At 43.7% G+C, this 17474-nt stretch overlaps 1 protein-coding gene across 3 annotated transcripts in view; it reads right to left on the bottom strand.

The window, feature by feature from the left end:
• Window positions 1-3620: 3620 nt before the first annotated feature.
• Window positions 3621-17474, bottom strand: part of GAREM1 (GRB2 associated regulator of MAPK1 subtype 1) — a 103510-nt gene continuing 89656 nt past the window's right edge. For all 3 annotated transcript variants that reach the window (XM_071737433.1, XM_071737435.1, XM_071737434.1), the window contains 2 exons: window positions 12878-13044; window positions 3621-9745 (listed from right to left, as the gene is read on the bottom strand). In XM_071737433.1, coding sequence (XP_071593534.1) covers window positions 8833-9745; window positions 12878-13044 — 1080 coding nt within the window. In that variant the 3' untranslated portion in view covers window positions 3621-8832. The remainder of the gene's footprint in view (window positions 9746-12877; window positions 13045-17474) is intronic.

Below are 17474 nucleotides of genomic sequence, written 5' to 3' on the forward strand. Positions count from 1 at the left end.
CACTGCAGGTGTTCAAGGCTAGGTTGGATGGGGCTTTCAGCAAGCTGTTTTAATGAAAAAATCCTTGTCCATGGCAGGGACTTGGAATTAGCTGATCTCGAAAAGTCTCTTCTTACCCAAACCATTCTATAATTCCATGAAATACTAATCCAGACCAGTGATTTTCCAGTATTCTTGAGGGATAAAAATATCCATTGTTTTCAGGAGGAAACTGGAAGACTGGTTACCAGGATGGTCTGTGCTTTGTTCATCAGGACCAGAGGCTACCCAGGACTAGTATTTAAGATTTCTAGCTGTCATGTTTCTCTCACTTGCAGTGCTGCAGCTAAGTAAGATTAGACAAAACCCATGCAGTTCTTAAGGACTCTGCCAGACCCTCTGTGGGTCTTACAGTCTTGACCCATTAGTTTCCTCCTTCTTTCTGTTTGCTGGAAAACCAGCCTTGGAGACCTGCCTCCCTGACCCTCACATTTATTAAGATGAATTGCTGATACTGCATAATGGAGTAGCAGCAGTGCAATTAAAACAGCTCCTTCTCGTGGCTGAGGTTTTAATAGGATTGGCAGAGGTCCTAATGAGATCCCTCAGCCCTTCTATCACCCCAGGCAGCCCCTACCCTTGGTTTCATCCTTCAGAGGCTGTGTGCCAGCCTGACACTGCGTGGCGGGCACAAATACCACAGCAGCCACTGCCACACAAAGCAGGAGGACACTGTCTCTCCACTTTATTGCCAGCTACTTAGACTTGGCACCTTGAGTATGTTTTCTCCTCCCACTCTGTTTTCTTGCTTTTTATTCATCCTCCTACCCTAGACTCCCTGCAACAAATGGTTTTCATTTCATACGAGCATGTTTGGCACCAGATTCCTTTTGTCCCACCCAGGAGTCAAGGGCATTTTGAGGTCTTTTTGAGCAAGAAAGATAGATTTGGGTGATATTTTATGCTCACACTGTGGTGACCTCGTTTCCCATCTAGAGCTTTCCACCTTTGGAATTTGATGGCAAGAACAGGAAGCAGACACCCCCTTCTCAAAGCAGCTCTTCATGTCACTCTTCATTGTGCTGAGTGATAGTGAAGCACTGCTTTACTCTGGGAAAGGAGAAACACTGGATCCAGGAAACTGAATAAAAATATAAATACTGTCAACTTTCAACAACAGTTGATCTTCACTGAGCATGACAACCATGGGCGAGAGAAGAAAAAAAAATCTATATACATAATACAATTAATCTTGAGCTTTTACACAACCACCAGAGCTGCCATTCCAACAGCTGCCTGTGGGGGCAGAGGCAGTGGTTGGCAAGTGGTGCCAAGCCAGCTCCCAAAAACCTCGCTGTCATGGAAGAAAGGCTGGTAGGGAGCTGGCCCAGCAGCACTCAGGGCCTGGGCAAAAGCACCAAGGAGAACTGCCCAGGCAGCCCAGATTTTTTTTGCTCATTCTGCAAACTGGTAAGTTGGTAAATTTGGTAAAAAGAACAGAAGAGGACAACTTTGCCCAGGTTTGCAGCTTTTGGTCACCACAGGAGAATGCAGTTGCCTATGAGGTGTCCATAAAGCATGTTAATACCTGAGCAACAGAGCGTGGTACAGACTGCCCCAAGCTAGCACTGACCTGAGCAGCAGAGCCTGCTGCAAGTAAGGACTCCAGTGATTAGTCACCAGTGTAATGAGCCAGGACATCAGGCTCCTTCAACATCCTGCATCCCATAGCAACTCAAGGACAGGAGCCCCGGTGAAAGTGTGAACAGGGTACATACCCACCTGTCAGATCCCAGGGAGGTCCAATTAGTGAATGTGTCCCACCCAGAAGAGCAGCACATCTGCAAGCGTTAAGTTTGCACTTCCCAAAGGAGAGAGGGCTACTTTTTCAGGTCCCTCTCCTGTGCTTTGTTCCTTATTTGTACTTACAGGTAGCCATGGTGACTAGTCAGGCAGGAGATTTATGTCAGGCTTGGTGGCTACTCTAATGCACATAACCAACCAGAAAAAGCCTGCCTTAGAACTGCACTTTCCTGATAGGTAGATGGCCACATTTTGACTTGGGCTGTAGCCCTTCTCTTGCCCTTCAGGCACCAAATATTTTCCTGCAGACCCTTTTAGTCAGCCTGAAGCCAAATGACTGGAGCATTCAAAATTTCAAATATTTTCCTTTCCTCTTTGGAGGGCAGAGCAGGGATGTGCTTCAGATAGCCCTGCTCATGGTGAACCAGATTTTTCTGAACTTGTGAAAGCAGTTCTACTCCTGTTTCCTGACCTCCCCACCCAATGCACACTTATCCTTTCTCCCAAATGTAAGGGTTGGAGGCAAGTAAGCCCCATCTGTATCCCAGTGTCAACCGCTGTGACATACTATGCCCTGCTTTATTTCTCATAAACATATATATTAATGAGTCCCTCCATAAAACCCTCTCCACAACTACTGTTGTGCTGGAGAAAACTTACTTGTGGCCTAGATTCAGTGAATGAAGCTTCAGCCCAAGGGGAATTTGGCACAACAGCAACTTACCTGCATGACATATGGGTGGTTGTAGAGCTGACGTATCAGAGGAAATGTGAAAGGCCAACCTAGAGCACAACATCACAGAATTGTCATGGTTTGAAAAGACCTCTAAGATCAATGCATTCAACTGCCAACGCTTCCTCCCAGCAAAAAATTATATAAAATATATTTTTCTATATTATCATGCCCACTAGAGCATGTCCTGAAGCGTCCCCTCTATACAGTTTTTAAATAATTCCAGGGATGGTGACTTTACCACCTCCCTTGACAGCCCATTCCAATGCCTCACTACTCTCTCATTAAACAAATTCTTCCTCAGATCTAGCCTAAACCTCCCCTGGTGCAACTTCAGCCCATTTTCTCTAGTCCTATCATTATTCACTTGAGAGAAGAGGCCAGCACCCATCTCCCTACAACTTCATTTCAGGTAGTTGTAGAAAGTAATAAGGTCTCCTCTCAGCCTCCAGACTAAACATTCCCAGTTCCCTCAGCCTCTCCTCACAGGGCTTGTTCTCCAGACTCTTCACCAGGGGCATAATCACTTCCCTTCTCCTGCTGGCCACATTATTCCTGGTACAAGCCAGGATGTTGTTGGCCTTCTTGGCCACCTGGGCACACTGCATCATTTCATCTCTAATATTCTCCCCACCCAGTAAATGCTTCAGAGACTTTTTGCAAAGCAGAAATACTTGCATGTGGTCTTGCACTTAAAAGCATATCCAAACGATAATTGAACTCATTTCTCTAAAGCAAAGATAATAGGCAGAGGGCTCAAGAAAATAATTTCTTAGGTGAGTATCTGCAGGAGTCAGGAAAGCTGTCTGGCAACAAATTCTTTAGGGAACACACAGCTCAATACTCTTGCCAAAGGGATCAAGTGAAATTGCAAGATGGGGAAAAGTAATGTGTATTGAGAGGTTAAATGCAGAAGCCTGATTTCTTCCCTTGGTGATCCCAATCTCACTTTGTGAATTCACTGTTTGAGAAGCACTTGTTTCTGAATTATACTGAGATGAGAAGGAGGGTAAGTCATTGAAATTACTAAATGGAAGCCAACCATGTTATAGAATACATGCATATCCATCAGATTTAGTTCAACAAATTCTGTACACATTTGAAATATCATGAAAATAGTGTCTTTAATATACAGTTTATATACTTACAATACACGGTTTAAATTTGTTCATATACATTACAGGGATATTTATTTGCACCTGGTTTAAATAATAATCTGCCTTCAGCCTTTTACACAAAAGCCCAAAACAGCACAGAATTCCACAAAAACCATGCTTCGTTTTATAACGGAAATGTACTAAGCCAAAGTTTTTGGGCTTTCCCTTTTTTTCCCAAGTGTTACTTTTTTGACCTACTCAAAGTGAATCCAAAGAGCTAAGAACTAACAGATATTTTTAGTATAATTCAGAAGACTATCCAAGTCAAGAGAATCACTCTGCAGATTTTCACACTGAAAATTTGGTTATTGAGCACAGAAATGGTACAATCTGAGTAATTCCTAGACTATTAGGAGTTTAAGACAGAACAAATGAAGAGTCACTTATTGCTATGTCTCAACAAGGGGCCTGTATTTTCCCAGTACCATCCTGGCCCTAACACAGCAACGAAAAAAGGATGATCCCTAACTTCCATTAAGATTTCATTTGTACCTTCCAGCTCCTATGTGGAAATGCTGCAATTTCAAAACATCAAAAAGAGGAGCCAGGAGAGCTGGGCTAGGTCCTGGTCCTTTTCCATATGGCTGGTGTTCAGCTTTTAAGTAGCATGGCATGTGGGATACCTCCTGCCTGGTCTGCAGGGAGAACTTTGCTGACCTGGCCTTGCAGGCAGGCACACTCCCTGCCCCGGGCAGCAACCAAGGAGCTGTTGTCAGCACACTTGATTTAGTATGGAGAATACCAAGGAGTTGATTCAAGAAGAAATCATAAGAGAAAACACTGCAACTATTTGTAGAGAGATTTAAAACAAGGTGGGTTTTGGGATAGCATCGCTGTTTCTCTTGAAGCTGTTGTTGTGGAAGGAAGTCAATTAAAGTGGCAAGTGAAACTGCTGTATTGGAAAAAAACTGTAATGCACAGTTACTTCAAACTCTTGCTTCTAGATGCAACGAACACTTCAAAATACATTTTCTTCCTAATGCTGGATAGACCAAATGTTTCTTGCCTCTAAGCTTCCAGCCCTAGGCAATTTACAATATGGCAAGAACACAAATCCACACTTTGAGTTGATTTCAATACAGCTTTGGTTAGCCAGCCAGGCAGCAATACAAAAGATCTTAATCCTAGGCACAATGATTGTTTAAAGGAAACCAGTGTTTTCCCTCAAGTTTCCTCCCCACTCGTCCCCTTGCCAATTCTGTGTCCACCTCCAGAAAAGACCCCATGCCAGAGTCCAGCTTTTGCCACTGAAGACAGCATCAGTCCTTGTGCTGCCATGTGACTGTTGCATAGAAAGGATGTTTCCTGCTGCAGGACAGAGAGACAGCTCTATACAGAATGACATGTCAGATTTTTTTGCTATCAAAACCCCCAGACAAACAAAACCCCCAAGGAAAACCTACAACTAAATAAGCACCAGAGGCCTTAGATATCTTTAATCTGAGCAAAGAAGTCCCAGGTTAGGACTGGCCTCCAAATATAAGAGATTTTAGGCCCACTCTGGCACGAGGTGTGTTGTCTGAACTCAACGGCTACATCTCTTTCAGTAGACAAAGTCGGCCACAAGAACAGCCAGCACAGCTCACATCAACACAGCTCAACATTGTTATTCTCCAAAACCAGGCTGGGCTCCCCCCTTCCCCTCCCCCCCAATTTTGTGAACCTCTGGGCTGTGCTTGGGAGCTGCCAGGGTCACTCACTGAATAGGTTGGTTGGGCTGCACCAAACCAGGCAAGAACCCCCATCAACACTTCAGCAGCAAGGGACCCCCACGAGAGGGTGCCCGTGTCCTGGTGCTGCTCAGTCTGCAAGTCTCCAAGGCTGAGAGCTTCCTCCTCCTCCTATTCACACCAGGTGGTAGAAGTTCCTATCTCACCAATATTCCCCAGAGCTTTCAGACACTTCGTAATCACAGTGGGAACACTGATGTAACCCTCCACCTCAAAGTACCGTAAGTAGTGCAGCATTTTGTAGCTTTTTATGGATTTAAGCCCCCAGGTTTTACACCCCATCCTTTATAGGATCCTGTGTGGTTCTCTGCTAAGGCCTGATGGACTCCTCTTCTCCTGCCTCATTTCAAAGGTGCCACCATCCCTTTATAGCCAGGGACTTCCTGAGAGACTGATGTGTTCACATCAGTCTGCCCTGTTCAGAGAGCCTTCTACCATGTCAAGGACAGTCCTGATCCCCTAACTCAACATCAGCAGAGCTCAAGAGGAAAGCAAAAAAATTAGTTCCCCGCAGGCACCAGCACTGCCATAGCCTGGCTACCTACACAGCAGTGAAGAAGCCAAACCACCACCCCCCCAGCTGCCTGGTTTGCTCATCATTCTTCTGATTTCACCAGAGCAGATGCTTCAGTTCAGCTTGGGTACCACAGCAGGTACCTCAATGCCAAAGCCATAGAAACCACACAACACAAAAGTTAGGGACACCTAAACTGCTTAAAAAAAGGCTTGGAGAAAAAATGGTGATGAGCTGCTGAGGGCAAAATAAAAGGTTAAATGCTACCATATTATGCATAAAAACAAGCAAGAAGTGCCCAGCCAGACCAAGACAACTGGAGTGACAACAAGAGCAACTCTGCAGTTAAGAGGTTTTAGCTGTACTCTTGCACACAGGATCTGCCTCCAAAATCATTGCACATTTCTGGGCCTTTCAACAGGCCAGCCAAATTCTGGTCTATGCATATACGATGCCAATGCAACACGCTTGTGAAGTGAAAATTCCACCAGGCTACTTCGTAGAAAAAGTGTTCCACACAGGTGAGGAGAGGTAACAGCACACGTGCCCATCCACAGTCAAAGAATACTATTTTCTCAGGGATATTAATATCCTGGAGGTATTAATAATATTTAATGTTAGTATTACTAAGACTGTAATCCTGTAATCTCCTGGTTTTTTTTTATTGAGAGGAAGAGAGAGATATTTTAGATCTTTTACTTCTTTTACCTGGAATTAACAAGCCAAGCAAAACAAAGACATGTACCCAACATTTAAATGACCTTTTTAAATTTAAAAGCTATTTGACAAACTGGGGGTTAAAATGCAATTGACTTGCAACTGCACATGCCTACCAACAAGTATACACATCTAACAGTACTTGAATTTGATTTAGCCTTATTTGCATTCAAAGTATTTTAGGATGCTAATTTAAAAAGCATCCAGAGAAAGCTATTGATCTGTTGCTAAAAGTCAATACATTAAGAAAAAAAGTAGGATTATGAACTTTTGGGGTTTTTCTACTGGGATCTTTTTTGCTCACTGCTTTCTAGTACCCACATCAGATGCTTTCTGGTTGGGAACTGGTGGTTTGCATTACTAAGGACAAATGATGCATCTCCATTGACCATGGAGACATGACACAAAATTTGCCCAGGCAACAGAAAACTCCTTTTGTAAACAAATTATTTTTGATGAGTCAATATGATTAAGAAAACAGGCAAAATCAGCCTCTCCGTTTTGTCCTCGCTCTGTATGTTCTTTTGATGCTCCTACTGCATGCCCTACAATAGAGGGAGAGAGATTTTTTGCAGTTTAAAAAGGTAGAAAAGGGAGGTGATGGTGTCACCCTGCCCAGGGCTCTGCTCAGCAGTGGGTGAAGGTGAAGCTGGCCCAGCATGCCTGCCTCTGACCACCTGAGGATGCTGGGTACACACACTTGCTAGGGATGGACACCATAGACTGCTTTACAAGGAACCTCCCAAAATCCTTGCAATCAGTTCTACAAATGCAGGGGAATCTGGGGTTATTTAGACACATTTTAGAGAGCTTTACCAACTACAAGAATTCAACAACTGACTATCAAAACTTAATCCTATTTCTAAGCTTCTGACCAGTTAAATTTGAAAGGTCTCTGCAGGGCAGCCTAATGCCCCCTTCTGATCTCTGTGCTCCATTTTGACTGCTACTTTTGTGTGCCATCTATGAGTTTTTCCAGCTGGGCAACTGAATTAGCACATCTTGGGATGCCACAGTCCCTCCCACTTCGACACCCACTACTGCAAACCAGACAGGTGAACTTACACATTACAAGCATTTCCCAAGGCACGGCCCAAACCCTCACTTGGCCCCTTCCTACCAGCCATGTGCCATGTGCTGTTCCTGTTCCCACCTCTCTTATGCTTTATTTCAAAGGCATCCTACAGGAATACTATCACCTTCCCACACAGATCCGATCACAGGAATAGGATAGCACACAGAGTGCATTTTCAGCTGATCATAACAGCAGCAGAGGAAATGTAAGGGGCTGTCTTGTGCCAGAGCAAGGCTATTGCAAGGTCTGTGCTAGCAGGCTACTGTGGCAGGCAGGGTCTGCCAAGAGAAAAATCTGTGCACCGAACTGCCTTTCCCATGAGAAAGCTGCACGACCAGAAGTTGTGCTACTTACGCTCCAGACATCTGACTACAAAAGCAACTTTTGAAATCTACAGGTCATAAACTTTTAATTGGCCAGGGCAGAGTGGCTCAGTAGGAAAATCCCCCTTCTCCCTCCCCTCTGGGCAATGAGCTGAGCAAGGCTCTTTTTTAAAAAAACATTTAACTCTTTTTGCTCAGAGTAACATGGAAAATGTATCCACATCACAGGTAGTCAGGAAGATAGCCTAAAAAAAAAATGTGCTGCAAGAATAGTGTATTAGTGGCACTTCACAGCAATTCTTAACATTTTCAGACGTAGTGTCAAAATGATGTTTTTGAATATCTGAACATGCTTTTGGTTAACAGAAACAGAAGAAAATCACAGCATGTTGCCCAATATTATTTGAACAGAAATAATCTCAGAAGAAATAGCTGTTTTTGCAGTTAACACAAAACTGTAAACTGTATTGGTGTGTGTCTTTCAGCATTAAATTGTTCAGTAATAAATACGAGTAAGTCTTAACAGACTGTGGAGTTAAAGTTCCCTTAGTGTCCAGTTTTTAGCAGCTGTTGAACTTTCAGGGATGCACAAGGCACACCTCTGTCGATTCTTTAACTTTATTATTGACATTAAAAAAAAAACCCCAAATCCATTCACCACTCAAAAATGTTTATCTGCATAGTAAGAATTTTTCTACTACTATTTACAGGAAGGGCTTTTAGTGCAAAAAACAGGAAGTGATGTATTAGCTGAAGTGCATGAAGCACATCTTGTACAGTTTCACTAACAACTAGTCAGCATCACATCTTGGGCCGCCAGCCATTAATAAACTGTAGTATTTTCTTAACCTGCAATTTGCTTAGCTTAAAGTCTTCTGACAGGATTTCTTCCGTAAGCTGAACCAGTAAATTGCCATCAATCTTCTCTGTAACAAAAAACGATATGACATCTTCTGAAAGACCAATAAACCTCAGAGATTTAGACACTTCCTCTATTGAGAGTCCAGAAAGGTCTGTGGGTGGCTGCCAGGGAGAGCCATCCCCACAAGATCTTGGTGCTAACTGGACATGAAGGGGAGACGAGAAGGGATAAGACACAGAGAAGGTATCCTGCATGCCCTTTTTAACGAGATACTGATCTTCCAAGAGGTCTGGAGAACCAGTTTTCAACTCCTCCTCAGCACCATCTATTTTCAGCGGCAAGGGACCCATGTCTGTAACTGTTTTCTCTTCATTTGACTTCGGTGCCCGAGGAGGTAAGGCAGGACACGAATGGCTCTGCTTTGTATTGCTGTCTCCCAGAGCCTTCTCATCAGTGCAGTCTAGAGAGTAACTTGCTGACTTTGGACAGCTAGAAATGGTGTTTGAGAACTCTGCTGGGGTCAGCGGGGAGCACCCTGTCGGGAGCTCGCACCCATCAAAGTCAAAAGTCAAAGGTGCAGGACAGTTTCTCTTTGGCGTACCTGGAGTCTTCTGTCTGGGGTAACTGTAGCTCCTGCTAGGATCAAGCAGGAAATCACTTCTATTCTGGCCTTCAGCAGTTCCTGAAAAATGGTTTGGCCAAGATAACCTGGAAGGCAGAGCTTCAGCTGGGGGGCTTCCCAAAGGCATCGTGATCTCAGGCTCTTTGGATTCGGTTTTTGCCATGTTACAAGGGTAGCAGGAAACAGGTGGGCTCTCAGTTGGGTTGGTGTTATCACTTTCTGTGACGTTGCTTAAGGAGCAAAGCAGAAAGAATGTCATTAGTATGAAAAAGTGTGGCATTGGAATAAACTCATAAATCATCTGACAGAGGGTGGCTGTCACAAGGAAAGAATTTTCTTTCCTCTGGCAGAACTTTTCAGACTTGAACAACATGTTTGAATAATACATAGACAGTTCTTTTACTCCTTATACAAGCCTGACAAGATGCTGATAAATGTAAAAGCCTCATGCCCTGATTTTTCAAGCTCATTAAAAAAGTAGGTATTTCAATTCAGTTCTGTGTCATCTCCCCAATACGTAGTTTTTCCACTGCTGAATTCCTGAGGGACATAACCATGGAGAAGAAACCACCTCACATATACTGGAAGATGTTCTAATCCTGCATTTGGTATTTACTTCCCACAAGATGTGTCATGGTATGCAAAAGCTTGTAACAGGGGCAGGTCACCACTGCACTAGATCCAAGGCTGACTGACATAAGAGATGACCAAAAGCCCTTTTGAAGCCAAGATTTTTTTTTCTTGTGGTACAGGGCACAGGATCCTTCCCCATGGTGTGAAAACAGCCCCAGTGCACAGTACAGAACAGTGAATAAGTGAATCCTTACTGACAATGGAAGAGTTTTACCTGGAAGGAAGGGTAAGCAGATGTAGCTGTATGTGTGAAAGTATCAGACTTTAAAGCTTACCCCACAGTAACTTGTTTGTGTGTCCACAACTTAGAAAAGCGATGATGAGAGACACTTTTCAAAGGCATCTAAAGTTACACTGACCTACTTTCTGATGGTAAACTAAGCTCAGCCTGCCTCAGGGAACTGATATCCAGGTGTTCCTCAGAGACACAGATTACCAACAAAAGCATGCAACCTGTTATCAAAAATAAATGTTTGCTGCTTTTATGCCAGTTGCTTTTAGAAAGTCTGAAGGATTGCGTTGATCTCTGGAATTCTGGCCAACTAAGCCAGAACACTAGAAAAACAATTAAAATGGTTTTAATTACTCACCTCTTGCTTCTGGAAACTAACTACTGGGACAGCTCAGTGAAAACTGCTTGAGGAGGGGAGCAGCTTTCCAAAACCAGCATGGTTTTGAATGGACTGACATAAAAAATGTTCCCTGTGTGCTTACAGTGGGTCAGAGAGGAAGCCAACCTGGACTGGCCCAGCTCAAACACAAGGTGCAGATGAACAAAAGCAGCTCTAAACTATAACCCTAGAAAACAGTTACAAAAATCAGCCCCGAGAGATGCAGTTTCCCTCTCTGTCTAACCCTGCCCTGGTCTTCACTCCATGCCCTCCAAACTTTACTTTCTTCTTGGTTATGTCATTAATACAAGTCTGCAAGTTAAAGCAGCTGGATCTTTACAGTAACAGATTTTTTTTTTCCTCCTCTAAAAGGATACACTGCCAGTTGGTCATTTCTGGCTGTTTAAAGGCCAACTGCTGTGCAGTACAAAGTGCAAAGAATTTTTCACAAATCTACCCATCAGGCTGTTTAATTCAGAGAAGACAGTCACTAAGATGTAATAAATAACTAACTGCACAGAGGAATTAAACTGATTGATCCTCTGTCCTCTAACTCAGTATTAGAAATGCGAGCATTTAATGATTTTAAAGGTTGATGGAATTACTGAAAACTGATAAAGAAACATTTTCAAACTGCTCCCTAATTTGTGCTTCACCAAAACTAACTCACTGGGACTCGGTGCCAAAGGATGCAAAAGAAGCCTCAAGTTCAGCTAAAATCAGCCATTCTTATAGGCAGATAAAGATGAATAATATTGGTTTTATTTGTGATTAAAATACTTGCTGCAACACTTCATAATCCAGAAAATAAGATCATTGACAAAAATATCAAGACTTGAAAAGCAACTTCAGCAGCAATCTGATTATACCACACATTGCCAATTTTCTAGGAGCTTCCCCTGCAGCACTAGGTCAGTTCTACCAAGATATCTAGTCTGGACCCAGGCTGGAGATGAATTTCATGCAAATATTGTAAAGTTTGAAGCAATTAATGCCACCTGCATTCCTGAGAAACTTCACTGTTTTCCTCATTTCTTGGGAGGCAGATGTATTCTTAGCTACAAAGAGAGAAAGCAGCATTTGAAGGGCCTCAAATGCTGGGAGGTCCTGTGCCTCCTGTGGAGTAGAACTTGACAGAACTACCCAACAGGCTTTCATAAAAAACAAATGAGCAGCCTTGATCTAGAGTGATCATTGCCAGATACACAAAACTGAGCTGCAAATGTGCAGTTTGGCTTGTAAGGCTTAAAAAGGCAATTCAAGCGTAAGTGATTATACCAACTGCATCTAGGCTGGAATGACTTCAGTGGTGTTTCAGATCAGCTTGTAATATCCAAACAAGTACTATCTTGTCATGGAGGAGATACCAAAAATAAAGGCAACAAGATATCCAAGTTAAAGAGGAGGTGAGACTTAAAAAGGTGTGTACACTTTCTAAAGCCAAAGGAAGAACACTGCACTGCGAGGAAAATGTATGCAGCTACGTAATTCAAAATCTACTGTCAACTTTCAGCTAGCCTGAGTGGAATTTCCAGTTTGTGAGCTAGATTTGTGCTGAAGTGGGTTTGGTCTGGAAGCTGTCTGGCCACCTTCTGCTACACCTCACTTTGCACTCAGTGGTGTCTGCTGGCCTCTCCGTTCTCCATCACACCCACCCTGTGTGTTCCCATAGAGTTGGCACAACACACTTCTGGATTAGCACACCCTTTTTGTTCCCCCACTTATCAGAGCTGGAGGCACTGCGTACATGTAGCACTAACATCCCACCCAAAAACCAGCTTTGAGATGTTCTGCTTTGAAGATTCAAGCCTTTCAAGAATTATACCAAACTGTACAGGATTTTCCATTTAGCCAGCCTGTGCCACTTTACACTGACATTACCTACAGAAATATGTGCACGTGTTTAATATAAATTGCTACGTCAGGATCTTTGCTACTTTCTCCTGCAGCTTTGCTTCTCTCGAATCTATAAAACTTGACAGGTTAGCCCATTTCACAAGAAGTCTGCAACGCCGACCCAGAACAACAAGTGTCATCAAACAGAATACTGAAAAATTCAAGAAAATTTAACTTTCTCCAAAAATGCTAGCACTGGGCTCTCACATCTCCAACACATACATGTTGTGCAGTCCTGAAGAGTAGTATGACAGAGTAGGGCTGGGAGATCGGGTCTGCTGCCGGGCAGGTTTGACTGTGCGAGGAGGGATGGAAGGACTGGTGGAGGAAGGCTTGGAACTCCGTGGTGGGACAGGGGGAGCATTCAGGAGCCTGCATTCCTCTTTTACCTGTGTAAGAGAAGAACATGTAAGTAAGCAGCAAAAAAATCTGGGCAGCAGCACTCTCAACCAGATGAATCACATCTGGTTCTGCCTTATTCTGTGAAAGGAAATAATTAAAAAGGGAGGAGAAGAAAAAAAATTATGCTAAGCATATATATTTGCAAGAGTATGTGGTTCTCATAAAGAAGTCCAGAAGAATGCCTTGCTACCAGTAGACTACTAGTGATCATTTTTAGGGTGCTTTTTTCCAGTAGTTTGACATCCACTCCTTTAAAAAGTAGTAGCAAGAGAACAATGTAAAAGAACCTTCCTGTAACATACAACATGAGACAGATTCTTCCAAATATTTTACAGTTTGTAAGGAGCAATTAATTAGGCTTAAACCTCATTAGTGTTGTTTATTTAGATGTAAGAAACCAAGCTTATGTAATGAAAAGATCTCAACAGACTTTGATGTTTCCTACTTACTTCACCAGTGATGCTAAGCCATCCAGCTCCAGGATAATTCCCAGCCTTCCTCCCACAGGAATAATACATGTATCATGTATTTGCCAGACACTGGGATTCATACCTGGAGCTTTAGCCCTTCTGTAGCAGCCAAAGCAGTCCAGGATAAGGTTAACTGCCAAATACACAAGTTGAAATGTGCAGGCAGTAGCAGAACCTGCTCAAATACCACATAGCCAATAGGTCTACTGTTCTAATTTCACAGCTTAGAACACATGGCTGTAGCAATACTTATCTGCAACTTAGTTTGGTGTGCCTAGGTAGAGGAAAAATATCAGGATCCATCCCCACAGAAAAAATGATGGAGTTAAGACCTAATCTCACCCACACATGTCTGGGAGAGCAACATTATTTAGTAGGGCTAGAGATGAACAAGGCTACCAAGATTAGGCTACCAGGCAGGATTTTTAAGGACTCACCACCTCCCCCTGGGCCGAAGACCTCATGTTCTCCTTGTCTGAAAGAGTCTTAGATGCGCCAGAAAAGGGAGATTCTCAAAATTTGTGTTTGAAAATTATAGTTTAATTTTAAATTTAACAACATTACTGAACAAAAAGTTATCTTAGCAGTTCTGCAACACATAATTAGCAATTAAAGTGATTTAATTTATTTAAAACCAAAATAAATGTGGAACCTTTTGCAATCCACTTCAGTGCTTTCAAAATGCAACAACCCATTTAATACTTTTGTGATTTGGAAAACTGGAGACGAGGACATTGTAGTACATTTTTTCCCTAATTCAAAACAAGTCAAAATTGCAGGAAATGCCCAGCAGCATAAAACACTGGAATAAATCTTGCTCTATGGGTTCTTATTTGCTATTTCAAGAAAAAAAAAAAAAAAAAAAGGAAGATAGAATCAATTTTATTCATGTTTGTTATTGAGTGCAGGCATAAAACTCCTCAACCATTTTAGTGCTGTGCCCCAAGGATGCCTAAGGACTATTATTTTTTTACTCAAGTCAGACTAGACAAAGTTGATACTGCATGCTACAGAATATGAACCCATGGGGTTAGAGAGACCACCCCGGAGAATTCCTGGAGCATGGCAAGCAGTTAAGGGGTTAAAGGGATTCTTCCCTGGGAATAATACTGCAGGCATTCAGAGGTGCTGGCATAACGAACTATGCCAAGCTCCCTTGCTGACCTAGATTGCAGATCAGAACGAGGACATAAATAATACCGGTTTGCAGTCCCAGTTGGTCCCTGTCACAAGACCATGATTACAGCTGCCAGACACAGCCCCCAGGAAACCCAGCAGAGGAATAAAAGGGAGAGATTCTGCAGATCAAACTGACAGGGGGAAGCTTCAGAGGAGAGCTCCCCGCACTAGGTCCAAGAGAACAGCAGCTAAATGTGTGCAGGAGAGGAGGAGAACAGCTGTGGTGTGACACTACAACTGTGATGGCAGCTCTGTGACAAGGAAATACTCTTTTGCCCAGAAACACTGGATGCCATGTGGCTGCCAGATACAGATAAAGTGTATTTGCACTGGATGCCTGAGCTCTCCCATGCCCCAGCTCTCCTTCCCATGACCCGGGGGTGGTGACCCCTTTCCAATGGCGTGAGGTGGATTTTTAAAACCTCTCCTCCTTTTCCTTGGTGCCAGCCTGAGCCCTGACAGCAGCCCTTGGACGCTGGGGTGTCACTCCTGAATCTGGGTATCACTGGTGCCCATCACCCTGTCACCAGCAGGACCACAAGTGTAATGCAAAGCAGTTCAACACTCCTTGGTGATGGGAGCCTCAACTTCTGACAGAATCCATCAGGGACAGACTTTGAACCTCTGATTTTTATGCACATTAGCATTTGGGGACTGAAACCATTTATAATTTACAGGCCTTAATTCAGAGGTCATTTCTCCCCCCTCCTCTTCTGCCCTCAGACTACTTTGATTTTCTGAAAGGTATTTAGAAAATCAGCATTGCATACCAGAATGCTTCATCCTGATGGTGAGAAGAAACCCAGAATAGCTTCTTGAAACACCCAAAGTCTTTTTCTCTGTCCTACAAACAAAACAGTTCCTGTACACACGTTTTAAATTTAGCCCATGCAAAAATACAATTGCCAGCCAGTCTCTATACAGAAATGTTATGGAATATCATTCTAGAGGGAGTGATGACTAAACCACATGTTCAGCAGCAGCTCCTGAGATCTACTTATTCTATAAATACCCTACATGGAAACCATGCAAACATCTCCTTGGCCCCAGCCCACTGATGAATTTGGTAGATCACTGATACTCATTCCGAAGCTGCTCCAGGAAGCCACAAAACTGAGCCTAAATTATCATCATCTATGGAGATGCAGTCATTTTAGTTATTTTTTTACAGGGTTACACTCCCTGCCCACCTCTAAATGCATGCTAATATCTTTACCAGAAATCAGGTCTCCTGCACAGCTAGAGAGCAATACAGAAACTGCTGACAGCACTCACACATTACCTCAGTAATGTAAGGCACACATGACAAAATGACACACTTTTTTCAGAATGTCCTTAAAAGGCAGGACATGTATCTATCCCAAAAAACACCCTGCTGCCCCCAGAAGGGATTTGCTAAGCCAGGCAGTGTAAAGGTCCACGCTGATGCTCTCTGCAGGTGCTCCACAGCTCTCCCAGCACCCCATCACCTACCCCTCAGGAATGATCCAGGGAGACGAGGGCCACCTTCACCCCACTGTGGGGACAGCCTTCCTCCCCCACTGCCCCCTCACCCTCCTCCCCTCTCCCTGGTGCTGGCTCCAGATCTCCTTTGACCCCGTGATGAAGCAGTTCAGCTTGCAGAAATCAGCAGGAAACTAATCATTTTCCAGATCCAGACCTGGCTGCCTGCCCAGGCACAGGAGTGCCAGAGCCAGCACAAAAGAGGAGCCAGGACCATGTGGCTGGGAAAAGAGAAGGAGGAGGAGGAGGGTGAGAGCAGCCCCACATGGGTTTACATCAGCGTGGGCTGCCAGGGAGCCTCATCCTGGTGTGCTGCTGCTGCTGCTGCTGCTGGGCATCTGTCCAAGAGAGTCTGGACAAAGTGTCAGTGTGTACCTGACCTCGAAGGCAAGGAAGTGCTCTTGGGTTCCTGCACTTAAGACATGACGTGCAAACACTCTGCTATGAAGACGTAATGTCTTGACTTTCCTGTCTTTGCTGAAGCTGCTGTGGCTGCTTTTTTGGGGAAGTCTGAAAGGCTGGAGTGGTGTGTTTCGTGGTGTTCTCCTCCCCAAACTGTCCCAGCAGCTGCACAGCTTGGCCAGGGGCATCCCCACAGCCACCCACTGCAGACTAAACTAGCACAAAAAAAAAACCCAACTTAGATTTTACCTAAACTTGGGCCTGGCTCCACCTGAAGAAGAGAAGGCTCCAGGGGGACCTTACAGCGGCCTTTCTGTACCTGAAGGAAACTACAGGAAAGCTGGGGAGGGACTTTTCCCAAGGGCAAGGGGCTATGGTTTTAAACTGGAAGAGGGTAGATTTAAATTAGACATCAGGAATAAAGTCTTTAGTGTGAGGGTCGTGAGACACTGGCACAGGTTGCCCAAGGAAGCTGTGGCTGCCCCCTCCCTGGAAGTGTTCAAGGCTGGGTTGGATGGGGGTTTGAGCAACCTGGCCTTGTGTGAGGTGCCCCTGATTACTTGAAGGGGGTAGAAACCACATGATGTTTAAGGTCTCTTACAAGTCAAACCATTCTATGATTCATGATAGAAAAGCTACGGTCAACAATACTGAACTATAAGATGGGAATAAAAAAAGGATGGGATCACCATGAATTGCTGCAGTTTGGTCTTAGTCTCACCTTACTATGCAGCCACGCTCTTGGAATTATGACTGGACTCGCAAATGGAACAATATTTTCTTTATTTAAATTCCCTCAAAATCCCTGAAAAACTAATTAGTTAAATTATTATATCTGCCACGATTAATGTGACAGAAGTCCT

Source organism: Heliangelus exortis, chromosome 2 (genome assembly GCF_036169615.1).
Source record: "Heliangelus exortis chromosome 2, bHelExo1.hap1, whole genome shotgun sequence".
Lineage (NCBI taxonomy): Eukaryota > Metazoa > Chordata > Aves > Apodiformes > Trochilidae > Heliangelus > Heliangelus exortis.